This window comes from Perca fluviatilis, chromosome 14 (genome assembly GCF_010015445.1).
Source record: "Perca fluviatilis chromosome 14, GENO_Pfluv_1.0, whole genome shotgun sequence".
NCBI lineage: Eukaryota > Metazoa > Chordata > Actinopteri > Perciformes > Percidae > Perca > Perca fluviatilis.
In genome coordinates this window covers 21478623-21506311 of record NC_053125.1, presented here as the reverse complement: position 1 = coordinate 21506311, position 27689 = coordinate 21478623, and the positions used below count along the sequence as shown (strand labels likewise).

Here is a 27689-nt window from a genome sequence, read left to right as displayed (position 1 = left end):
AAACCCTCTCACTCTTTCTCTAAGCCCTCTTCTCTCCCTCCTTCCTGTGTTTTCTCTGTTCTTTCTCTTTCCTTATCTTGTTTTGACTTCCTTCGATGCCTCTCTCCTTTCCACTTCCCTTCCCCTTTTCTTATTTTCCTCACTTCTATCTCTCCCTCTGTCCATCCCTCCTTTTTCTCCCTCCTCCTTTTATTTCCCAAACCCTCACTTTTTGCTCTAAAACCCTCTTCTTCTCTCCCTCCTTCTTGTGAATTTCTTTCCCTCTCTTCCTCCAACTTCTGTTTCCCTTTCTCCATGTTTTTCTGCCTCCCTCCTTCCCAACCTCAGTTTTCTCTCTCTCTCTCCCTCTGCTGATACTGCCTAGTCATTCTGCAGCATGACGGGCTCAGACAGAGAGCATCAGATAGAGCTGCACAGACTGCGATGAAAAGGAAAAGCTCAGCAATCCTATGTCTCATCCTCCTCCTTTTCCTCTTCCACTCCTCCTCCCCCGCTCACACACTTTCATCTCTTCTCTCATCCTCTGTTCATCTCCGTGCCTCTTCCTCCTACACACAAGCAATTCCTCTGTCCCTCGTTTCCAACCACACAATCAATCGGTCATCTGTAACTCTCCTGTCTCTCACGTCTCACTTTTCTCTCTCACTCCCTCACTCCTGCATTCTCCGACTTCTTCTTTCCGTTTTTCATCTAGAAACTAGAGAGAGAGAGAGAGAGAGAGAGAGAGAGAGAGAGAGAGAGAGAGAGAGCTTAATTAAAGGAAGAAATAAGATGAATCATTAAAAGAAGATAGAAAGAAAGGTGCTATATAAATAAATAAAGTTTAGAAATGGTCAAAGGAAGAAGACCGGGACAATGAAAGGATAAAGGAAGAAAGCGGGAAGGAAGGGGAAAGAGACTGTAAAAAGGGTAGAAACGAAGGAAGGAAGGTGGGGAGGTACTATTATCATTATGTTATGCCTTACGATGATTGAGTCCTAAAAAGCTTCCAATATTATCAACCTGTTTCAAGACTTCATGAACTGTGTTTGCATCTAAGAATAAAGTTACTCCACTTGAATCAAAAACTGAAACTTGATTTTAATAATTTATATGTTGAAGCAACTGGAAGAAACGGATTGGAAGGTTTGCATGGATATTTATGGACTGGGAATTTTCTTTTTGCAATGTACCATAAATTGTAGAATTCTTTTTAATTTTTTTTTTTTAAATAAAACAAATTTCACTAGAAATACTACTTTTTACAGTAATGTGTAATCGTTATAGAACAACGTAACGGGACGAACTGTGCTTGACATGTTACATATGGTTCAGGGAAGTCAACTACCTTAAAAATGATTAGCCTCACCCGTAGGCACTTCTCTCATTGGTTGTGGAGTTTAATTTCCGCTGCTGTGAACGTGCAAAACACAGGTTAATGTGAATGTGCTGCAGTATGAAAGAGAAGTTGTACATGCCTTTCACTTTGCATGCACATGACTCCTGTGAATCACATGTTCATGGGAAAGGTGTTAAGTGTCAAACCCATGACACCTAGAGTAGCAGAACCTCTCTTTAAAAGTATTGTTCATTTATTTTAAGCTATAGTGCGTAGTTTCTGTCGCCCCCGTGAGGAATTCTAAGTAATGACAACAAAACTGTCGAAGCATCCACATGATACAAGCCAAACCGTGATAGCGCACCACTTCGCGTTGTATCAACTCATTTGGCAATGGCATGAATGTAACGTTCATAAATACAAAAAGGTTACGCACTAAAGCTTTAATATCCTTCTTTTTACTTGGATGGATTAAAGATGTTTCCTGTTTCCATGTTCACACATCCTTCCAGACATTAAAATGATTATTCATTTCAGGTAAATGTGGAAGTCAGGACACTGAACCAGACTGTTTAATACATTAACCTGCTTATTAGCAGTAATCAACATATTTGTATGCATGTAAATGTGTAGAGGGGAACATTTAACGTTAAAATCAGAGTGATGAAAGACAGAGGACATGGAGCTGTGTGTGTGTGTGTGTGTGTGTGTGTGTGTGTGTGTGTGTGTGTGTGTGTGTGTGTGTGTGTGTGTGTGTGTGTGTGTGTGTGTGTGTGTGTGTGTGTGTGTGTGTGTGTGTGTGTGTGTGTGTGTGTGTGTGTGTGTGTGTGTGTCTCAAAAAGAGAGAGGGAGAAGCTGGCGGTCTCTTTGAAGATGTGTCTGAATGAAAGTTGCATTAGCTGCTGGTTTTGTGGATTATTCATTTGGCCGCGGGGACAGAAGCTTAGGAAGGAATGATCAAACACAGAGCAGACAAGAGTGTGTGCTGACTGCAGAATCTGCGCACACACATACACACACACACACCCAGATCAAACAGTCAATCGCTCTTCAGTTTTTAGGAATTTGCAGTCTGAGGTTAAACCTCACTCCTCTTTTTTGACATTAATAATCCTGTTGATAACATGCAGACACACACGTATACAGGACTTAAGTCAAGTAAATCAATAGCAAGGAAGGACATAATAATAACCCTATTATACACAGGGCCGATGTAGGCTGAACCAGCTAGTGTGTCTAGCCATCTGCTAGATCCTGGATAGTATTGCACTACTGTAGCAATAAATCTCATCTGGGGGGGTTAAAGGATTGACACACATACATGCAGTATTTTCTCGGTCTCTCACTCTCTGTGTCACACAAACACACACATACTGACTACTGTTAGAGTCATGCTATTAAGCTGCATACAGACAAAGCATTTAGAGTACCAACAACATGCAACCTTTTTAATGTGCCTGCCCAGGCATTCTTACACACAATAAAGTGTACTTTCCAAGTTGTAGTATTTTATCTCCTGTACTTCTGCTCTTGTAAGCAATTTCCTACATTCCCAGAATGCCTTTCAACAAAATCCATAAACTCATAAATCTCAGGTTCCAGACCACACAGACTTGACAGTGCCACATTAAGTTTCTGGGACTGAACTTCTGCAGTGAAGGGGGCATTCTGCTCTGTGGGACTATATCTATTAAATTGTTAAAACCTAATTTCCTACCTTTTTCATTGTTTGGAAAGAAGACTAAGGAACAGTGTGTGCTGAATGTATTGCATTGGAGACCTGGACAAATGAAAAATGGGTTCAATAAAATGTAGTGACACAAGAACTGTTTCCTCCACTGGAAATGAGAAGAAAATCTAATGAAAATGCATCTTCTTGCATTTTTGCTCTGAATAATCTATAATAATGAATAATTACATTTTCCTTTTACAGCCTGATTGTCCAGAATGTTATTACATAATATTCTAAGTAACGCCACTGAATATGCAACAAATTATTCTTTGACATTATAATGAAATCTACCTAACAGTGCCCAGAAATTTAGTTTAAATTTTGATTGTCTGAAGCTTACTTAAAGGTGCTGTAGGTAGGATTGGGAAGATCCAGGACTTAGCCAAAAAATTTGAACATCAACAACTTCTCAGTCCCTCCCCTCTTTCAGCTAAAGCCCTAAAATGGTCTCCTAAGCCCCTCCCCCCACAAGGGAGAATGAATAGGTGTGCATGAGCAGTGACTGACACGTCACTGCTGACACAGTTAGACACCCCCCCCCCCTGGCCATGATTGGTGCATCTGAACAGGGAGTGGTGAATTTTTGCAAATCACACTACAGGCTGTAGGTGGTGCCAGAGGAGCCGGATTTATTATTTTTTAATTACCTGCTTCATGTAGTTCTACTGGAACATAGGGTCAGTTTCAGCAAATATGACAGAAAGTTAGCTTTAGAAGTCTTACCTACTGCACCTTTAATTAAAGTGCCCATATTATGAAAAAATCACTTTTTCTGGGATTTGGGGTGTTCTTTTGTGTCTCTGGTGCTTCCACACACATACAAACTTTGAAAAAAATCCATCCATGCTGTTTTGAGTGAGATACAGGTTTCTGAATGTGTCCTGCCTTCAGTTTCCTAGTGAGCTGTTCAATATCGGCTCGGACTGTGACGTCCCAGTCCGAAATGAGCTGGCTAACCACAACCGTTAGCTTTTAGCTTTAGCATGCTAACGCTAGCATGCTACATCATTCTCAATAGCAAAGCACTGCTACAACACACACAAGTACACCATAATCTACAAAAGAACTACTTACATGTGCGCCCTCATTTAGAAGTCTCCCAGCTAATCCTGCCTTGTAACTGACCAAAGTTGGAGAAACAGGCTTTCTTTTACTGTCTCTAGAGTTAGCTAGCTGACATGATCTACATCTGAACTACTGAGCATGTGCGAGTGCAATCAAAGATAGTACAGAAGAAGAAGATGAAAAGAGGTCTCACTCTGTAGCTAAAACAGAAACCAGGTGAAAAGAGGATCTGCAGCAGTGAGAGAGAGCTGTGCAGTACAACAAAAATATGGTGTTTTTTTGAAAATTAAACCATGTAAACCTATTCTGGTACAACCTTAAAATACAGTTATGAACCTGAAAATGAGCATAATATGGGCGCTTTAATACATCTGTTAAGTGCACGGACAAGAGATCTTGTTCTCCTTCATTCCCACAAATCCTGACTTTGTTATTCAGGAGTGTAAACTTTGCAGAACTGAGACCAGAGATCAGAGGGCAGGAATTAGCGGCTAAGCTGACAGTCGAAGAGTTACTGTAAAACAGCTGTTTTGAGGGATTATGTCACCAAATACTGTAAATGATACACAGCAAATAATTCTGCCATTTTCTTTGGCCCAACTGTCAAGCTGTTTACAGTACTGTTTACAAAACGTTCATTCTCTCCCTTTTTTTCTACTCCCCCACTCCTTCCAGTCTCCCTGCAGGATATTAACATGAGGAAGGCCTTTAAGAGTAGCACCATCCAGGACCAGCAGGTGGTGTCAAGGACCTCTGTTCCCAACCCTGTGGTGGAGATGTACCATCGCTGTGACAAACCACCTCCGCTCAACATTCTCAGCCCCTACAGGTCAGTAGCTCAGCTGAACTGTTGGTTTGCCAATGATGTGTTTAAGTCATTTTTATAAAGATTTAAGGTAGTACATGTATAATTTTTATCATTCGGCACATTAGGTTTTAGTCATAAGTGTTGGCCCTGAACAAATTGCTCAGAGGCCTCTTCTGAACTTTTTGGCGGCTGAGTTTTGGCAGCAAATGTGATGGATTGCTTAATGGCACAAAACAAGAAGAGAATGCTTTTCTGCAATAGAATGCAGAGCTAAAGTTTCCTGTAATTGCTTCAGTGAAGACAAAGAGAAAACTCATGGAAAGAAAACAAACAAAAAAAACATCAATGTGTTAATTGTGGTGTCCAAATAACTATAAATTTCCTAGAACCAACTGGCAGGGATCACGCAAGTAGTTTGATTAACTTCAAACCGTTATACCTTTCAAACTTCAAATGTTATAGAAAGACAATAATCGTCGTTTTGTCTTGTTTAAATTTGTGAGTTGATGAAATTTTACTGCCATTTTAGCGGTTAGTTAGCAACATGCTTCAGCTTTTCAGAAAGTCCAATAAAAGAAACACTGTACGATACCCACTGAGTTAAAGATGCTAGCAGAACAAGGGCTAGCTACAGTATGTGCAGTAAGGAGCCAGGAGTTCAGCTGTCTACTGCTCCCACTTCGGTTAGGTTTTTTTCTCATTGGATACTCATTAATACATGCTCGGTCTTCATAAATAAAGCAAGTGAAACAGAAAGAGTATCCAGTCAATTTACATAAACAAACCCCCCAATATTGTACAACACCACGTACGACGAGAGGTTCATCTTAGAGGTTGAAAAACATGACACCACAGATCCTCGAAGGACAACGCCAGAAAAGAGAAGGCATGAAGTTTAACTGTGGGAGTGGCTGGAGTGGAAAGTAGATACTAGCTTAATAAACACAGTATTGTTCTGTAAAGCACTTGTAGAGACAATCAAATCTGTGAGTCGGGCAGCAAGACGCTCCGCTTCTGAGACGCTCCCAGTGGAAAATCAGGGTCGCACATCCTTCTCCATTTTTTTTCTCCATCTTGCCCACATATGACCGTCCACCCCTCTTACCTCACTGCTTTGCATCAGTCCAAATGTCTGTTTCCTTTTGGCTCTTATTCACCCACTATCTCTCCTTTCGTCCACGCAGGGACGACAAGAAGGACGCATTGAAGTTCTACACTGACCCCTCCTACTTCTTCAACCTTTGGAAGGAGAAGATGCTGCAGGCCACCGAGGACAAACGCAAGGAGAAGAGACGGCAGAAGGTATGGATGTGTGTACGCATTAGTGTGTGCGGCTGGAGTCCATGTGTATCTGTGAGTGCAAGTTGCAGGGCATGTTTGTACGTGTGTCATTGCACACATGCTGTGGGCTGAATGTGTGTGATTGTGAGAGTGGGATAGAACAAAATTCATCTTCTGCTTTGATTTGCTAATTGTTTTTTTTTTCCTGCCTAATTGTGTATTTTCTGTATGCTGTAACTTCATTTTATGCATTCCTATCTTACTGTACTCATCATTTAGCTTGGCTTTGTTGTGTAATTAGTTATTGATACAGCAGCAGGCGGGCAGGCTCATTATCCAGAGACAAATAAATGGCCATAGGGGAATACAACTATAAACTGTTTATATGTAACGCCATATTCATACAAAGATGTAGTTACTATATGATATCACAGCTATTACCAGACCTTAAAATTAGCAAAATAAAATGACTAATATCGTCCCAAAATTGCCAAAACAAAACTGACAATGTAGGCTACTAAGCAAATCGCCGATAGCCAATAAATGTATCCAATCACCCGACCCTTGTACCAGGTACACGGATAATGTACAGACTGGACAACATGGTGATGTGAAACTTATGGTCTAAGTACCATGGATATTTGCTCAATCCAGAAAAAGAAAAAAAATGTATCTATGGTTAAAATCATTTTCTCTTTTTTTTTTGTCTTTTTAAAGTTAGTTCTGTGTAAAACACAATTGGCATAGAGAATTAAATATGTCAGAGCTGAATTAAACTGGTATTCCCTTTTCGATTTGCTCCACTTCTCTCCATCAGTGCTCTCGACAATCATTTTTCAGTCCCCTGAACAGCTGCTGCTGTATGCGTTTGCTGCACTATGTCAATATTTCTGTTCAATTTAATGCTGATCACATTTTTCTGTTCCCTGAAACGTGGCTGAATATAGTCCCTTTTAGAAACAAAGTAGTTGAAGTTTAGAAAAACGAACAGGTGGGAAGCTCAGCTGCAGGTGGAGGGTGTCTCCTCTACACTCTCCTCCTCCTCCTTCTCTTTCTCCAATGTATCTATAGAGTTACCTGGCCTTCCAAGACACACACCCCACCCTCCTCCTTCTAACGCACCAGCTTGTCTTTCTCCCATGTTTCCATAGGGCTGTCCGGCCCACCCTGACAGGCCCCACTCCAGACAGGCCCCACCCAGGAGCCCCCTGTCCATCTCTGTAAGACAACCAGACCCCTAACCTGCCTTCTCCCGCCCCCCCACTTTACCCCTGCACACCCCACTAACACACATCACACACTCACATATTATAGAGGATGTAAGATACACACAGGGAAACACTAATACTGTGATTGCATTTCACTAACAACAGACACACACACGCATGCACACACACACACCTTCCTTTCTGTTTTTGTGTGTGTGTGTGTGTGTGTGTGTGTGTGTGTGTGTGTGTGTGTGTGTGTGTGTGTGTGTGTGTGTGTGTGTGTGTGTGTGTGTGTGTTAGCTTGCCACCTCACCCTCTTTCTAACCCTCTGTGATTGGTTTGGTTTAGTTTGGTTCCTGTCTCGTTCCTGTGACGTTTTGGCTCTGTTGTCCATCGTCTGCTAGCGTGTGTTGGTTTGTTTATTAGTGAGTGGATAGGGAGTGGACTTGTGTGTGTGTGTGTGTGTGTGTGTGTGTGTGTGTGTGTGTGTGTGTGTGTGTGTGCCCCATGGTGAAGGAGCTGGTGATGGGGTCCTGTTTCTTCCTCTGCAACAGAGAAATCAATAATCAAAGACTAACTTTCTTCCCACTCTTCTATCTATCTGTCTGTCTCTCTTGTAGGAGCATCAGAAGCAGGTTGAGGACCCGGGCAGAGAGGTGAAGAAGGTCAGTGAGGAATTACACACAGATAGCATTATCTATAATAACTATATATTTCAACACCAGTTGAAGACTTCCTTCTGAAACGGGCATGAAATGAGCAAAGACTTAAAAACTGCAAATTAGCATGAAGTTCACTGTGATCAGTTGGTCCAGGTCATCTCATTGAATTAAGTTGTAGTGAACTTTAACACGCTAATTTGCGTAGTCGACCAATAGCGAGCTGTCTTGTCTGTGCTGAGGGGAACAGAGAGGCCAAATAGAGGAAGCTATCTTATTAGCTTTGTCGCACTCAGTTTTATACACTGTAATCCTGCTACTCCCTTACAAAGTCTGTATTAAACTGATCCACAAGAGGCATGGATTGTTGACAATTATTAGACGAGAGTCGATGGTACAAATACGTCCCTTGAATTCCCTGCGTTAACTTGGCAACAAAGCTAGCTAGCTAGCGTGCTAACTGGCAGGTAGCAAGCATGGCTGACAAGCTAGTTTCTGGATAGCGCAAACATTTTAGCGGTTAGTTTTCTAACCACCGTAGCTCGCCGTCTAGCCCCACAAGAAGTCGCTACAACACCAAGCTTCGACCACCACCTATTTCATGATGACTTACTGGTCTGCCTAGTGCTTTAGTGTGCGTCCTGTTTAGCAGTTAGTACTAGGTTTTAACCTTTTTATGCCCCATGAGCACATTTCTAAATCCCAATTTATTCATCACTGCAGCAATTACAGTTTTCATGTTCTACTTTTACTGACTTTAACTACTTGCTTATATATTTAAAATGCAAATTAATTTAGTTTTATTTATTACAAACATATTAAGTGAGTATAGGTACATTCTTCTTTCAGAAATCTGCCCCAGTGTTACCTCCCAAACAGCGTCATGACCCTGAAGTTGAAAAGCTTTGTGTAATAGGGTTTCTTGTAATCTGTACTTTAGTGACTGGCTGAAATACATGTTTGTAATGATGACAGATCTCCAAAATGGACCCTATCAATCTGAAGTATAAAAGTTTAATTTGTTACAAATTTCAGGCTTAATAAAGTTAATTTAAGAACACTTGGAGAACACTTGATCACTCCAAAACCATCTTCAATTGAAGTATATTAAAGCAATTTAATACACACTCTTCGGTGCCTGTTAACGCTGTCCCTAATGGGGTGTTAGAGAGGTACAGCTGTGCTACATCTCCAGACCACGACTCCCTTGAAAAAGAGATTCTGAATCTCAATGGGATTATTTCCTGGTAAAATAAAGGTTAATAAATAAAAAATAAAATAAAATGTTAAAGTGATACAGCAGCATGTCGCACTGTAGCAACGCTTTTACCAAATGTACTTCTTTCAGTCAAAAGCCATCACTTACATTCATTCAAAAGACATGATTTGTAGAAATTATTTATTTTTGCTTCAGTGAAAGAATCTGTACCTTTCTGCTGTTTTTACCTTTTAAAGGTGCGTAAGGCTCGTAATCGGCGTCAGGAGTGGAATGTCCTGGCCCAGGACAAAGAGTTCAGACCAGAAGCCAGGCTCACCCCCTCCCCGTACCATGGCATGTCCTCAGAAGGCTCCCTGTCCCCTGATAGCAGGTACACACACAAGCTGGTTAACTGGGATTACACGCACACACAAGGGCACAAACAGAGAGCTACAGAGAGCGAGGTTTTCTGCATTAGGATGATAGAACACATTTAACTGACCCAACTGACTTTCACTATTTTCCTAGCCTTTAAAAGCTATATATGGTATTGGTATACTATAAATAGTATATAGTGTGCCAGTAGTGTTACACAATTCTCACAATTGCACACATGTAAGCAAATACCTGCCAACCTACCTGCTGTAAAGCTCTATGCTGCCCTCTTTTGGAGAAAATTTAGAGAACATACATTTATGGACATTTTTTTTAAAGTTCCACATAATACAAAAAATGGGAAAATTAAGCCAGTTATGGATAGGTTATATTTTTATTTTTTTATTTTTAGGTCCTATTTTGACAAAGCTAAAGGCATGACATAGCATTTGGGGAAACTCTTACATATCAGATTGTGTTATTTGGATACACTTGACTTGACTTGAGTTGAAGCGCATAAATTATAAATGGAAGAATGTAACAAAATAGTGAAATGCATAAAGAAAATAATGTACAGACTGTAACTGTAGTAATCAAGGAGAGAAACCTCTATTACAAAGTGTCACCTGCTCATATTCCCTCCAACAGGTCAATGGCGTCTGACTCCTACCCAGCAAGCCCCAACCACCCCTCCACCCAGGCCCCCAGCGCCGTCCACCCCACCGACCACACCAGGGACCACCTCAGCGCCGCAGCCCAGACCCAGTCGCTGGATCGGATCCTCAGGCCTCCCAACCAGCCCCCGGGAGCCGGAGGACCCGCGCCAGCAGGGCGACATGCGGCCTCCCTGGGCAGGGCCCCATCAGGACACGGGGTCCAGGCTGGGGGAGATCCGACGGTTAACGGGCCGAGGCAGCAGTCGGTTAAGGAATACCGGGCCGGGCACGGGTAGGTTTGCTCATTTAGACTAGGTTTTATTTCATGGAAATATATATATACATACATACATACAGACATATACACACACACAGACACACACACACTCTTTTGTGTTGATTCTGTTTAAAATTTGCTTTGGAAGACTTGGAGTTAAGTCTGAAGTCATTCTTAAAAAAGGAAGATGTGTTCGGAGTTTTGCCGACCGGATACGACAAAAGTTTAATATATCAACTAGCGTTGCTCTGGTTGGCTATGAGTGCAGAGGGAATTTGAAAGACATCCATTTATCCCGCCCCTCGGTTTGAGCCCTGCCAATGGTGAGTTCCCAGACCCAACATCTGGATGTGGGTTCATTTGGTTCATTTCATTAGAAATCTGGCTTGCAGCTTTGCAGACACAGACGCATCAAACAGTGAGCAGAATATAAAATAAACCGGCGAGCCTGGCGCTGTGTGTCTAAAGCCACAAGTTGTCAATTTTACACTGCAATTTTTGTGAATATTAAAACCCAGGCTAGCTACTATTCTTCAAACAGAGCAGGCTGCTCAAACGCCTTATTTAGGGGACGGTAGGTATCACTGACAGTTGTGTCACTCTTTAGCGGTCTTTCTTTTAAAGACACATTTAGTTTTTTTTATGATTAACATTTTATTTTTAACACAAAAACATACAACTCAGGACATGGACACATCACGTCCTTATCTGAACCCCCCCCCACAACTTGACATCACCACCTCCCTATGCAAAATGATGAAATAATAGCCATAAATTTCAATACAACAAAATAAACAACCAATTGTAAACCAAATAAACATATTATGTATATATGATAACACTGTAAGCACATTGCATATGTCTATCCCCAGTACATGGCATCCTAGCAGCCCAGTATTCAGTTGTTTTTGTTGTTGAATTATAGGAAGTCTATATCCTTGACGTTCCACTTCCGGGAACGCTACGTTGCCGCCCGACAATCTGCCGGATTTCACTCATTTAGGCCAGATATCCTTTGCCTTGGGCTTCCTTTGTTTTGGCATTTTAAACTCCGATCGATATATGAGGACTATGGTTCACCTTTTCTCAGATCTCTGCAGGGTAAATCCAGACAGCTAGCTAGACTATCTGTCCAATCTGAGTTTTCTGTTGCACGACTAAAACATCTTTTGAACGTACACATGTTCCACCAAAACAAGTTCCTTCCGAGCCTATTTTGCAGCGGCACCACGGCTTTTCTCCGGTGCTTAGCACCGCCCAAGACGATTGTGAAATGCCAATAAACCAGAGCACGTTTTTCTCTCATCTCCGAATGCAATGTGGGGTAGCCAGACCCTCCTCCAGCGTGCTTTGGAGGAGGGTCTGGCAAACCGAGACTAAATTATAGGTTACCATACTGTAACTCCCCCCCCACCATATCTACTGAATAAACTTTCTTCTGTCCTCTCCTTCTCCCCCCACCAGCGGCCAACCCTCCACCATCCCAGAGTACTATATCCCCCCCCTCCTCCCTCCCCCAACCATCCCTCGGCCCAGACCGCCTTCGACTCCACTACGGCCCCGCCTTCCGCGGCCGCCTCCGCCATCCCCCCCACCTCCTCCACCCTCACCCGTCCCTACTCCCCTTCCCCTCCTCCTCCCCGGCCAACTACGTGCCCTCCCCATCCCACCCTCCTTCGGGTGCACCGCCGGCCGCCCCTCCCCCGCCGCCGCCGGGAGCCCCTACAGGCTACCACGCTCACCCGTCACCGCCGCACGCCGCTGTCGGCCAGTCGGCTGCGGATGCGGCGCCCTCCACCAGGAAGTCCACCATGCTGGGGATGATCCCGATGAGCGACGCCCGCTCCGACCTGCTGGCCGCCATACGTAGAGGTAAGGGTGTAATTAGGTATGTTTTTAAAGTCAAAGATTAAGTTTATATTTAATGCTATTTGTATTAAATACTAAGATAATTATTCCTTTAAGCAAATTATAAACTTAACTACCTGCTGCCATTACTCAAATATATTTTAAGAATAGTATGATACTAGAATTAAATGGCTGTAATAAGTGATCCTATTTGAAGCTGAGGTAATGTACAGTGCCTTGCGAAAGTATTCGGCCCCCTTGAACTTTTCGACCTTTTGCCACATTTCAGGCTTCAAACATAAAGATATAAAACTGTAATTTTTTGTGAAGAATCAACAACAAGTGGGTCCCAATTATGAAGTGGAACGAAATTCATTGGATATTTCGAACTTTTTTAACAAATAAAAAACTGAAAAATTGGACGTGCAAAATTATTCAGCCCCTTTACTTTCAGTGCAGCAAACTCTCTCCAGAAGTTCAGTGAGGATCTCTGAATGATCCAAGGTTGACCTAAATGACTAATGATGATAAATAGAATCCAGCTGTGTGTAATCAAGTCTCCGTATAAATGCACCTGCTCTGTGATAGTCTCAGAGGTCCGTTTAAAGCGCAGAAAGCATCATGAAGAACAAGGAACACACCAGGCTGGTCCGTGATACTGTTGTGGAGAAGTTTAAAGCCGGATTTTGATACAAAAATATTTCCCAAGCTTTAAACATCCCAAGGAGCACTGTGCAAGCGATAATATTGAAATGGAAGGAGTATCAGACCACTGCAAATCTACGAAGTCCCTCTAAACATTCAGCTCGTACAAGGAGTAGACTGATCAGAGATGCAGCCAAGAGGCCCATGATCACTCTGGATGAACTGCAGAGATCTACAGCTGAGGTGGGAGACTCTGTCCATAGGACAACAATCAGTCGTATACTGCACAAATCTGGCCTTTATGGAAGAGTGGCAAGAAGAAAGCCATTTCTTAAAGATATCCATAAAAAGTGTCGTTTAAAGTTTGCCACAAGCCACCTGGGAGACACACCAAACATGTGGAAGAAGGTGCTCTGGTCAGATGAAACCAAAATCGAACTTTTTGGCAACAATGCAAAACGTTATGTTTGGCGTAAAAGCAACACAGCTCATCACCCTGAACACACCATCCCCACTGTCAAACATGGTGGTGGCAGCATCATGGTTTGGGCCTGCTTTTCTTCAGCAGGGACAGGGAAGATGGTTAAAATTGATGGGAAGATGGATGGAGCCAAATACAGGACCATTCTGGAAGAAAACCTGATGGAGTCTGCAAAACACCTGAGACTGAGTGGAGATTTGTCTTCCAACAAGACAATGATCCAGAACATAAAGCAAAATCTACAATTAAATGGTTCACAAATAAACATATCCAGGTGTTAGAATGGCCAAGTCAAAGTCCAGACCTGAATCCAATCGAGAATCTGTGGAAAGAACTGAAAACTGCTGTTCACAAACGCTCTCCATCCAACCTCACTGAGCTCGAGCTGTTTTGCAAGGAGGAATGGGCAAATTGTCAGTCTCTCGATGTGCAAAACTGATAGAGACATACCCCAAGCGACTTACAGCTGTAATCGCAGAAAAGGTGGCGCTTACAAAGTATTAACTTAAGGGGGGCGAATAATTTTGGCGCCCCAATTTTTCAGTTTTTTATTTGTTAAAAAAGTTTGAAATATCCAATAAATTTCGTTCCACTTCATGATTGTGTCCCACTTGTTGTTGATTCTTCACAAAAAATTACAGTTTTATATCTCTATGTTTGAAGCCTGAAATGTGGCAAAAGGTCGAAAAGTTCAAGGGGGCCGAATACTTTCGCAAGGCACTGTACAGTTGTGTGCCATTTCTATAAGTTTACATTCTTATTATGATGAAGGTTTTTATTAGGAGACTAATTTGAGTGCCCTGAAACATCTTCACACTAAAACACAGTTTTTGAGTTTGGGAATTTGATTTTACTGGCTTAAGGTGAGTTTACCTTCACTTTTAAGTCAAATCAATACAGTAAAAAAATAAATAATTGTTTTCGTAAAGCTTTCTGCCATCAAAATGAAACCTCAAGATTAAAAACACTGTGCAAAAGCTGCAAGAGAACTGTACGTTATTATGTTATATGTACTGTATTACTTGAACAATAGTGATTTGTCAGTCACAATGAATATAAGGAAACCGGAAACGGCCTCAGACACCACTCTGATGACACACGTTGTCGAGCTGTTACCAGGGACCCCAGAACTTCGTCACACCCCTGCTCACTCCCTCCCATCCCTCCCTCTCTCCCTTCCTCCCTCCCTCCCCTCCAGGCATCCAGCTGAGGAAGGTGCAGGAGCAGAGGGAGCAGGAGGCGAAGAGGGAGCCAGTCGGCAACGACGTGGCCACCATCCTGTCGCGCCGTATTGCCGTGGAGTACAGCGAGTCGGACGACGACTCCGAGCTGGACGAGAACGAGTGGTCTGACTAAACATTTGTCTAAAGGGTGACACAGGGGCACGGTGGGTGGGTGGCGATCACTGGTAGGTAGGAGGGGGTGAAACATTGGGACACTGAGGTGGAAATGAAGGGGTTTGGTGAATGTTCATCCTTAAGTATCTTAACAGAAAAAAATGTGATTCCATCATACATTCATACGTTCACACACATGCTTGCAGCCTCTCGGAACATTATGCACTTCTACAGCAACAGGTTGGCAATTTCGGCTTGCTCGGTTGCCCCTGACGACGTCTATTCTTGAACTGAAACCCTAGAGGTTTGTGCGTCTAACCACCCAGGGTGCACGGCGCAATAAACACTCAAACCATTTCAACACCCACAACCACTAACACTCAGCTGCGAAAAAGAAATGCGCCATGCCACTTCTCCCTCCGTTCATATTTGAGTGATAATTATGATCAGTATTACAGGTTGGGAGCCTGTAATAACTGTTGTGAGGTGGGCCCCTGGTGAGTAAGGGGTCAATGTGTTTACAAAGCACATGGTATAGCACAGCAAGATAAAAACGAATTATAGTGCAATCTTAACTTATCTGCCAAATGTTGAGAATGGAATTCATGAAAACAAGTCAGGAAAATTAGGGAAAAAATAGAGAGGACACGAAACAGGCACACTCTCCATCAGAGACTACACTGTCGTTTTGAGAGTTTGGTCACTTTATTAGCCAGCATGTGACAATGGAATCGGCACCAAAATGATCTTGTGGTAATGAACTCTGGCTGGTGTGCATGCTAACAGTTGAATATATATAGCATGTTGCTAACTGCATAATTACTGTCATAATAATGTCCTGCAGGGTATTGGTTAAAGGTACATAACATCAGAGATAGAACAATGCTCTTTGGAGCTTCTTAAGATTTTGTAAGTAGACCTCCTATATAAGTTGTAGCTTAAACAGGAGGTGAGCAAACAGCTGAAGACTTCGATCCGGTGATTTGTGATGGACTTAATGAAATAGATTCAGTTTACAGAGATGGATTTCCAAACACGACACGGATTAAAAACCAACAACACCCAGTTTGGTTTGGTAAAAATCTTCATATTTTGGATAATATTCTCTACATTTGCTTCCGACCTCTAATTTTTTGACCACAGGTTTACTGTGATGAAAAACCATCGATTCGCGAATAGAATTCAAAATACAGACTTGTTTATGTTAATAAACCTTGAACTGCATCAGAAAACATTCATAATTTACATGTAATTGATGTCTCTTGTTAGTCCGTTTTTAATAAAAGACCTAAATCAATTAAGGGGTAATAGCAATTTCAAAAATGTTTTTTTATTTTATTTTGGTAGCTAAGCAATGAGTGTTTACAATGTTGTTTGAGTTTTTAATGTCTTGTATATTGTGTGTAGTGTAGGTCTTGATTCAGTCCATTGTTTGTTGACATCATAATGTCTTTTTCAAGAGAGCCCTGTGAACAAGTAAACATATACTATTCAGAAAACATAAATACAAGTAGCATTCAAAATGATAATGATATAATATTTAAAAAATATTTGAAAGAAAAGATTTAATTTTTAAACCTTTTTGTGAGGATTGCATTGTATTCAAAAGCTACTCTGTTTCATTTAAAGCTCTTTCAAATGACCTGACATTATAATTGCTGCACATGCACCAACTAAAAGTATCCGCAGGGAGAAATGGGTTGCTGGTTCTCTTGTAATGTTTTTGGGTAACCCTTTACTTGAAGGTATCTACATAAGAGTGACATGACACTGTTATGAACACATGACACTGTCATGACACATGAACCCTAACCATAACTTGTCATGACAAAAAGCGAATGACACTTACTAAAAGTGTTAGGTCATAAACGTTTATGACTTGTTTATAATGTTTGACACGTTCGTGACCGCGTCATGTCACTCTCATGTAGATACCTTCACATAAAGTGTAACCTGTTTTTGTTAAAGCGGTTCGAGCGACCAAACTCCCATGACGTCAGTGTAGTCCTTGAACTCCCACCTTTAACATCGTTATATACAGTAGTTCTCCCATTGTGTAACGGCTGAAGCTGCGATGAGAGACGCCACCCACCCACGTTTACGCTGGTTTTGGGAAAACAAGCGCCACCAGCTTTGTTGAACCATCATTCAGCCTCCATATCACAGCATTGAACAATAAAGCAAGCGAGCGTGCTTATGCCATTATTTTTGTTTTATTTTCTTATTTTCTTTGCTCCTTTTGGTAGTCTTTCATGACACGAAGCCTAACATTTCAGCCAGTGACTGTGTGCTGTGGTATTGTCTTATATAAACGCTTCCACACTTAACCACACAGCAGATGCCGCACTCAGCTAAGCTTGTCATCCTGACCCAGGGTCAAAGGTCATGTCCACTCAGCACTGCTGTCTGTGGTGGCGTTGTGAACGCAGCCCCTGGACTATACATAAGTGTAAGAGACTTGCAACAGTAATATACAGTAATATTATCTATCTCTTTTCAGTATAGGTTTGGCTAATCCTCAGTATGAGCTGATTGGACTGTAGTGTTTTTATAATGTGTTTTTTTTTTCTTTTTAAAATGTGCTGCAGTGAGTTGTTCACTTTGGTTTATTTTAGGGTTTTCTACTCAAGGGCCAGGATCCAGGTGCCGGATAAAGCAGTTTAACTTGTGTTAGAGAAGCCAGTTAAAGGATGATTCTAATTATATTTAGTTTTTACCGGATACACCTGCTCCTAACCGCCTGAATATCCCATTTAAAAAAAAAAAAAAAACAGGATTCAAACTGCATTTAATGCCAGATTTATGCATTTCTTCATGCTAAATCAGTCTGTTTAAATTTTAAAACCAGATATGATTGATTTTTGAAGGTCTTTTGTTTTTGGTGCCACAACTTGGCAGCAAAGCATTCTGGGAAGTGTAGTGCTGCTACTCAACAATTTGATTGCTCCACAATGTACATTCTTCCTCGGCTGAGTGATACGAGACACAATTGCCTCCTTTTTTAAGGTGAAAGATATATATTCACCGATAGCGTTTTCATTTTTGGACTTGAGGGATGGTTTAAGATAATTACATCTCCTCGTGAAGCAACCCTGTCTCCTAAAGAATTACATTCTCATACGACAAAACGGCATTCTCAGTTATGTTTCTAGGGAAACATATTTTCTTGTGAAATGGTCACTGGAAACACGTGGTTAACGATGTGAATTGAAACAAAACTACTTGGTAAGCTTTAGAAAAAGATGATGGTTTGGGTTAAAGCTTTAGTGCGCAACTTTTAGATATTAATGAATGTCTGTTACATTCAAGCCGTTGCCAAATTAGTTGCTCCAAAGCTAATTAAGACTATCAGCTCCACACAACTCTCTCTGTATTTCTCAGTATGGCTATGTTCAGAAACTGGTGTCGTCTGGTGACTTTCCCGCGCAGAAACTCAAGTGAAGATAATCACCTCTTCTGACGAGTCCATCAGGTTTTTTTAATCCTCCGCGATCACAGAAGGCTTGTGTCATGTGGATGCAACAACAGCGGTGTTGTCATTACTTAGAATTCCTCACGGTGGCGACAGAAACTACGCACTATAGCTTTAAAATAAGTGTGTTTGTTATGTAATTTAAGTACGCTGACGATGTACCCGACGGAGGTTAAGTCTCTTGCGTAAACAAGTCCACGTTAACTGGTTTCACGCTGGACACAAACCATTTAGGAGACTGGGCTGCATGAAGAGGATCTGGGCAATTGTGGGAACCCAGTCCTAACTAAAAAGCTTGATTAGAAAGTGAACTTTTTGCCGCCAGTCTTGGCCAGGACTCCCTGGGAGAAGAGTTACTGTAACTCAATGGGACTTTTCCTGGTTAAATAATTTAACCTCCAAATTTTTTTCCTCCAAATCAGCGTTAACTGGGTAATTCAATCCAAACCGAGCAGGGAGCAGGTGTCGGTCATATATTCTGAGGATGTTTTGAATGCATAGTTGTTGCACAGGTTTGAGGCTTTTACCGTATTGATTCGTTACAGAGAGCATTACGATTTTGAAAGGGATATGGCTCAAAAGTAGTGCTTTTGTTGTATATAAATGCCACGATAGATAGATAGACGATAGTTGAGGCAATGGTTCACTCTGTTGAGGAATAATGGACCATGGATGGATGGATGGATGGATTATCGATGGTTATTCTCCCTGAGTGTTTTGTATAGAATTGACATTATTACATTATTATTGAAATGAAAAAAAGCACAGTCCTGGGCCAAATTTAACAAGATACAGCATACTCTGTCCTGAAATGTATCCAGTATTTTTGGATCCAAGCACTTCGTAGTCTCTCCGCGTCCTGGAATATAAAGCTGTGACTGTTTTGTTGGATCTGCTAGAAAACACTGGTCCTGTCATGATTTCCAAATTCGAAAATTCTCATTCACAATTTCCTAATCTGGGAGACAAAATGCATCAAAGTCTTATATTTTTTACCAGAGGTACAAAAGGCCAAGATTTGAAATCAACCTTGTGTGTCTATGGCTACTGGCTTGTGAGAATACTTCATTATGTGTTGAAAATGTGAGAAATTAATCATGTTGTATAGAATTTTGGCAGGGCAGCCTGTAAAGTAAAACTACATTTGGGGTAATGTAACATAGACAATGAAACAAAATAAAACTGTGTATTGCACACTAAAACCAACTGTAAGCAAGTATGCATGTAACTATAGACAATAAATGGTGAACAAAATGTTTATCCTGTTGACTTTTTTTTTTTTACTTTTACATCTACATTCAATGTATTAGTCATATTTTCCCGCTGTTATTGTGGCGTTGATATTGGCAAACTGCTGAATCCTTATTTCCTTTCACACTGAGGTTGTTGAACATTTGCTTTACACCCCCTAATCTGTGATACACCTATAAAACATATATAATGAATACTGTATGTACAATGGTGATGCCATATTTGTATTGATCTATATTCAAAAAATATATCATTTGTGACATCAGCCCTCAAAAGCTTTATATGCTCATTTGATAGCAGCAATTTGTACAATTTCAAATAATTTGTCTGGAGACTGGTGCAGGACTCTTATCTCCTCTGATTTGTAGTTTAATGAAAGAATTAGACACACTTCTTGCCCATGTAATTACATCATGTGAACTGATGCCAAGAGAAAATGCATGTTTATTTATATTAGTCTTATTTATTGACGCATTTTAAATCCCAAAAAAGTGTGCGTAGATTCATTCAGCAGTGTCGGTCATCTCATAACAATGACGTAAATCCAGCAATCATCACTCCGTCGGTGTCAACATGGTTCATTCCAGCGCCGTGCTGTTCTGGGCACTTGGCAGGGTGGAGGAGGAACCAATGGGTGCTGTTTCAGAGAGAGGAGTCATTTTGGGGCACAGATGGTGACACAGCAGAGAGAAAGAGAGGTCAGTGGAAAATACACAAAAAAAAACACCACATAGTAATAGTGTTGAGAAAACATGTTACCCAAAGTGTATTAATCAGAAAAACACAGATGACTCGGTTTAAAAATCCAAGAGTGCTAAATATTTCCGGCTTCAGATCCGCTTTAGATGCACATGATTTATCTGACATAAAGGATGTAACTAATTTTCCCGATGACTCGTACATATTTGAGTTCAGATGTTTGATTCTTTTTTCCTGTGGAGAGAGAAATGACATTCACCACTGACTAAAATGTCACCTACTTTTATAAATTGATATGACGGCACAAACGTAAAGCCAGTTAATTGCAGTAGCAGTGAGTGACATGAGTCACTGTTGGCAAAATAATTGCATAGTACAGACTGGATCCAGAGTTTGAGAGACACTGAATAATTAGAAGATTAAGATCCTAACACTGGTTTGACATGTCTTAACTTAGTATATAAAATGGTTTTTTTTTAATGACTGCTAACCCTTTTACAGTACACACATTCATTTCCCAGCTACATTATGCAAATTAATCTGTAGAGACCTGTTATAAGCTTTGGGTGTGTAATCTCACAGTAAACATTAATTAACCCTTATTTTTTTCAAATGCCCAGTACAGTCCCTTAACTAAAGTTATTTCACCTTGAAGGGATAGTTTGGATTTTTTTTCTTCGTATCAGCTATTACTACCTACAGTAGATGGCGATCGGCACACCCCCAGTTTAGAGAGGCAGACAGGAGTACTGACACAGAAGCTAAGCGATGTACTGCTGTGGACGGGGGCAGCACCTAAACCTATTTTAAACACCTAAAAAAAACTATATAAGTTTACGTGTATGCTATATTTAGAATATTCCGCTTTACTTTGCTGTCAGACAGCCCTTTCCGAAAGGGAATTAAAGCTGTTATTTATGGTCTCTTCAAAGCCACCACACTCCTTCGACAAAAACAGTAATTTGACCTCGCAGAACACGGGAGTTGCTGCTCTACCAATGCTTCGAACGGTTAGTTTGTGTTATTGTGTGACTTTGAATGAGTGAATCCGAACCAACCCTTTAAAACAGCAGTCCCACAATAACACAAATCAACTAACTGAACTATCCCTTTAAAGAGAGATTTAAATTACAAATCCACCTTTGGTCTTTTTAACAGTACTCAGTAACCGTATTTAAAATGGCTACTTTAGTTTGCTACCATTTGTTGCAATGAATCCCACAGGTAAAAAGGACTGACCTGTTGGAAGATTGCTCGGCTGATCAAATGTGAGTTTAAAAAGAGATGTGCATGTGGCCGGTGGGTAGAGCAGGCGCACATAAGTTTAGAGGTTTATGCCTCGATGCAGAGGTCCAGGGTTTGACTCCGACCTGTGCCGATTTCCTGCATGTCTTCTCCCTCTCTCTCCCCTTTGTCACCTGTCCTGTCCATTAAAGGCGGAAAAGCCCCAAATAATAATCTTGAAAAAACAAAAAGAGACCTACATGACACACCTGCTGAAGTGACCCCGCCCTCCAGAAGTGAAAGCTTGGGTGAAATGACCCAGAGACAGCAGCAGAGGTGGCACTTACTGGTGGACATTTGCTGTGACTACTCACTAGGAACCAGGATCCTTCCATTATGCTGGGTAACTCAAGATCACAGGGAGGTAAGTCACAAAGGTTGACTCGGGTAAACATTTCAGTTCATGATTGCACTAAGATTTCTGACTTCTTTAAAGACAAATTATCAAGATGAATTACTCTTTGTGACAGAGCAACGTAATTTGCATAATTATGATTGTAAAGTTCATTCTTTTGCACAATTTGGCTTAAAGGAGAACGCCGGGCAATTTTTACGTTAATCTTGATCGCTATACATATGTGAGTAGCCTACTGTCAATTAGCAAAAAAAAAAAAAAAAAAAAGAGCAGAATCAGTGGTAGCAACACAGAGCTTCTGCAGCTAACGCCACTTAGCTAAAACGGCAGTTTTGGGGGCATAAGATAAAGAGTGCCTTTGTGCCTCTTAACAGACACAAAATGCAATTAAAATGTCTGTGCAACATGAACAGGGCCCTTACATGACAACAAGATGCGTTTTCAACTCAGACATTGTTTTAAATTCACCTACCTTGTTAGCTGCTAGCTGCTGTCTGGGATGAGTGAGTGTGTTCAGCCCAGCTTCGGTAATAATCATCAAGCAGCAGTTCGGTGTGTATTTGTAGCATATATATCCATTTTGTGTGTGAACGATCTGGCATTGGTGAATAGGAGTCTCTTAATAGAAGCACGTTAAGGCTAAATAAAAGAAGCCCAAACATTGAGCCCTGAGGAACTCCACATAATATTTTTTCACTTGGATATAGGGCTGGGTGAAAAGGCCAAAATCTTCCCAATAAAGCTCATTTCATATCTTGATAATGATATATACTGTATAACAATGTTTTCTAATAATTCAAAAAAATAAAGTCTACATGGTAAAGCCTATTTTTTCTATTTTTTAGATTAAATACTTGACAAATGAAAAGTACTAAGTATTTTCTCATTTCAGGAAGAACTTTAGTACGTAACGTAAAGCGTCGTCCAATTGCTTTTACATAGTTCGGTCGTAACGCAGTTTGGCCGTTGGTTTTTCAACATCGCAATAGTTACGATATAGAAAAATATATATGATAGACATCTTTATATCCTTTTGATGATATACAGACCCTTTCCAAAAAATTTGAATATCATGGAAAAGTTTATTTATTTCCATAATTCCATTCAAAATGTTAAACTTCCATAGATTATAGATTCAGAGCCCACAACTTAAACGATTTCAAGTATTTAGTTGTTTATTTGTACATAATTTGGGCTTCCAGTTCATAAAACCCACGAAAACAGAATTTCAACAAATTAGAATATTGTGAAGAAATCAACTTCTCAGTTTTTTGCAGAAAAAAAAGAAATTAGGATCACATCAAATCAATCAAAATATGGTACTTTCAAAACGATACGTCAATCTTCAATACTTGGTAGGGAATCCATTTGCCTTAATCACTGCCTCGATGCGCCGTGGCATTGAGGCAGTCAGCCTGTGGCATTGCCTGGGAGTTATGGAAGCCCAGATTTCCTTGATGCTTGCTGTCAGCTCTTTTTGTTTTTGGGTCTGGTGCCCCTCATTTTCCTCTTGATAATACCCCATAGATTCTCAATGGGGTTTAGGTCCGGCGAGTTGGCTGGCCAGTCAAGCACTGTGATGGCATGGGCATCAAACCAGGTTTTGGTGCTTCTGGCGGTATGGGCAGGGGCCAGGTCCTGCTGGAAGATGAAATCTGCATCTCCTTCAGATCCTCAGCAGAAGGATTCATGAAGTCCTCTAAAACATTCTGGTAGACTGATGCGGTGACCTTGGATTTAAGAAAGCAGAGTTTACCAACACCTGCACTGGACATTGCACCCCAAATCATGACTGACTGGATATTTCACACTGGACCTCAAGCAGCTTGGGTTCTGTTCCTCACCCGTCTTCCTCCAAACCCTTGGACCTTGATTCCCGAATGAAAGGCACGCTTTACTTTCATCGGAAAAGAGGACCTTGGACCACTGGCCAACAGTCCAGTCCTTCTTATGGTGATTTCTTCACAGTATTCAAATTTTTTGAAATCCTGTTTTCGTGCGTTTTATGAGCTGGAAGCCCAAATTATGTACAAATAAACAACTAAATACTTGAAATTGTTTAAGTTGTGGGCCCTGAATCTATAATCTATGGAAGTTTAACGTTTTGAATAGAATTATCGAAATAAATAAACTTTTCCATGATATTCTAATTTTTTGGAAAGGGTCTGTATATCGTCATATCGCCAAGCCCTACTTAAATACAGACTGTGTAGTACGTGCCGAATTGTTGCCTTATGGATTGGAAAGTTACCAAAAAAACTTTGTATAGTATTGTATGATCAGCCATATAAAAGGCAGCACAGAGATCTGATTGAACGAGGACTAAAATCTTGCCTGAATCAGTTTCTAAACATTGAGGTGAGTAAGTAAGAGTACTCTCTTTTCAAAGTAACCATTTGAGATTGTTTACTTACAAAGACAGGGCTCAGTATAAGTCTGTAGATGCTTATCACAGATGTTCGGCGAGGCTTGATTGCTGCGCTCCTCAAAACATTAGGCAAATTACATAATGGTTGGAGACCATGGTTAACTAATTGCAGCAAGTCTGTTGCCAAACAGCTGAACGTGCTTTTAAAGAAGCTTGTTGGCAGAGCATCAAGGCAGCAGGTGGATGGCTAAAGATGCTGTTCAGTTTCTCCGAGAACTCTGTAGTACGTGCTGAGGTTGTGTATTTCAGTATTGTTAACCATGTCATGTATACTAAATCCCTTCTATGTGATTTCTGAAGAGGAAAATCCATTTTTTACATGGCAAAGTAGCCTCAATAGACAAGAATGAATTTTATCCATGACTTTAGATTTTGCACTAAGTAAAGGTCGGATTTTGTATTAATTGTTACTTCCAGTAGCTACCAGCTCTCTCCATCTTCCTATAAAACTAACAGCTGGAAGTCTCTCAATGGGTTGTCGAGGGAAATGTAGGACATCACATTAATGTCACTGTGACAATATTCAAAATAGCTCCTGGAATAAGTGCTGTCGCATGGATGATGTTTAAATAATGTCCGGTTCACATTAAGTGCACTCATGGATCATTTCCTTGCCACATGGAGGGAAATAATCTTCACAATTAAATGTTTATTAACATTTTAGATCAGGGTGAAGAGGAGGAGGAACAGATGCAGGAATATCACCACCTTCTGTGCATTATTTTTGTTTGTTTTTTGCAAGTACACGGAGGTGATTTGCAGCATCCTGCAGCAGATGGTAGAGAGAGCCTTCTGACTCATAGAGAGAGAGAGAGAGAGAGGGAGGCCGACAGGAGGGCTGGGAGAGCGATAGAGTGGGTATATGGGTGAGGCAGAGGAAGATGGAGATGGTAAGGTTGGAAAAGGGGAGAGAGGGTTGGCTTCGTGCTTCTTTTGAGGGAGCTGCTGTAGTGACGTAAAAGAAGTGAGGTGGGTGTGGGTGGATGCTGCGTCTCCACCCCCCCACCCCCACCTCATCTGTCTTCGCAGTACTTACTTCTGGCCATATGGTGGAGCTCTTCCCCTCCATGTAGAGACCACATAGAGGGGAGTCAAGGAGTCGAACACACACCCATGCAGCCTGGCGAGCTCATGTAGTTCGTAAGCAGATTTGATTGATTAAAAGGTTAAAATTCTCTCTCACACACACACACACACACAAACACACACTCACCTGCGTCACAGATTTGGATGACTGAAATCTCCTGCTGCATTGTTAATTATTTATTAAGCATTAGTGTTTGTGTGTGCGTGTGTGTGTGTGTGTGTGTGTGTGTGTGTGTGTGTGTGTGTGTGCCCCAGTACCCCACCCTCCCACATACCCACAGACATACTGTAGCACCCTTGGGAAAACATACATGCACTCACATGCATGGCTAACAATTGTGTGTGTTTGTGTGTGTGTTTGCAGGCTTCTTTGTGAAAATGCAACCTATCACTAGAGAAACACACAAGTATACACACTATCGATTCTCCCTCAGCCGTTTTTGCACTTTCCCTCTTCCTCTGGGCTTCATTTTTTTTTTTTTTTTTACTTTACATGAATGTCATATGGATGTGTGTGTTCCTGTTTGTGTGTGTTGCATCTCTGATTGGATTCTCCCTCTTTCTCTTCTTCACCTCTTGCTCTTCCTCTTCTCTCTCACTCTCTCTCTCTCCGTTTTCATCTGTTATGCAAGCAGGGAGTGGTTCAATAATTCAGAGGCGTCTTTTTATACTCGCAGGCTTTCCTTAACACTACAGTGACCTGCGATGATCACTGACACACTCACTCCCAATCCCCACACACACACACACTCGTAAAAAACACCCACACACACAGACAATGTCACGCAAACGCCCACAAACACACACGCACACTGACGTCACTGGATTGTCTCCATTCCAGCACACAGAAAAAGACACAATGTTACAACTGTCTCCTTTTGTTCTTCTCCGTTTATTTGGCAAATTATCCTCCACTTTTTTTTTTGCAGTCTTTTTTTTTTCTTCTTTCTCTTCTCATTTATGTACAATAGTAAAAAATAAATCTTTCTCTTCAAGGTTTTACATTCGACATTTACAAGTGCAATGTGTAACATGTCCACCTTTATAAAGTGCATTTGTACTTTTGATCGTAACCGACTGTTTCACGACACAAAAACAGGAGAAATGAAAGGAAATACAGTAGAAATTAAAGAAACGAAAAAACAAAAACATGATCAGGTCTGTGACATCATTACCCAATAACACACTCACCTTGAGGATTTAACACAAGTGATGCTCGTGCACACGTGCGGCTTCCTCGTCCAGACCAACAATATCGATGCATAAAACAATGTGTTTTCTATGAAGGCCATACTCGGTCCGATAGAAAATTAGCTCTGTAATGGTTTTTATTTTTATTTATTATTATTGACAATCTCTGCTTGCCTGAAGTGTTGCCAGGTTGTAGGTTACAGAGGGAAAACGTTAGCCTAGCCTAGCCTGACAGACGGTCGAGGGGGGGTGGGGGGGTGGGGGGGCATGCTTAGTTGCTGGAGGCACTCGCCCGGGTCCCTGCTTTTAAAAACTCTTGTGTTAATACTTGTGCTCAGGAGAAACCAAAAAATAAAAAGAGAGAGGGACTCAAAAGGATGGATAAGGAGGTGTAAAAATAGAAGGTGAGTGCATATGCTTGTGCAAAGAAGATGAGACTTGAGAGGGAAAGAGGAAAAAAAAGGAAGAAGATGCAGTCTACAGAGCAAAGGTTTGCTTTTGCGCTCAGGGAGGGAGGGTCGATTTCTTCTTTGCTACCTCCCTTTCCTCCCTTTTCGTTTTTTTTTCTGCTGTTCTTTTTTCACTCTTTTTTTTAAAAATCTGCTTTCAGGGTAACTATTTTTAGACGGAGCCTGGCCGACTCGCTTCCTGCAGGCCAAGGATAGCAAAATGTTAGACGAGAGGAAGAGACGAGGGAGGGGAGAAGAGCTATGTTAAAAAAACAAAACAAAAAAATGACATGAGAGAGAGAAGAGTGAAGGGAGTAAAAAAAAAAGCCATGAGGATAAAGTGATGGTGAAAAGAGAGGCATGTGCTTGAAACGATGGGAAGAATGAGAAGAAGAAAAGGGAATGGGAACGAACATGTTTGAAACGGAAAAGTAGAGGGGGGGTGGGGGGGCAGTTGTCTGCAAAAGTAGTTGGAAGGATGACGAGTGGGAGGAAGAAATGAGAGGGATGTTAGTGAAAGACGGAGGAGGAAAAGAGAGGCATGTCTTTGAAACGACCTGCTCTCTGAGACACGACTCAGACAAAA

At 41.2% G+C, this 27689-nt stretch overlaps 1 protein-coding gene across 1 annotated transcript in view; it reads left to right on the top strand.

The window, feature by feature from the left end:
• zgc:109889 (uncharacterized protein LOC553542 homolog) overlaps positions 1–17680 on the top strand; it is a 45773-nt gene extending 28093 nt beyond the window's left edge. The window contains 10 exon segments of the mRNA XM_039822963.1: positions 4791–4944; positions 6108–6225; positions 7356–7424; positions 8033–8077; positions 9527–9660; positions 10293–10592; positions 10906–10931; positions 12067–12213; positions 12216–12449; positions 14750–17680. Coding sequence (XP_039678897.1) covers positions 4791–4944; positions 6108–6225; positions 7356–7424; positions 8033–8077; positions 9527–9660; positions 10293–10592; positions 10906–10931; positions 12067–12213; positions 12216–12449; positions 14750–14907 — 1385 coding nt within the window. The 3' untranslated portion in view covers positions 14908–17680.
• The last annotated feature ends 10009 nt before the right edge of the window (positions 17681–27689 follow it).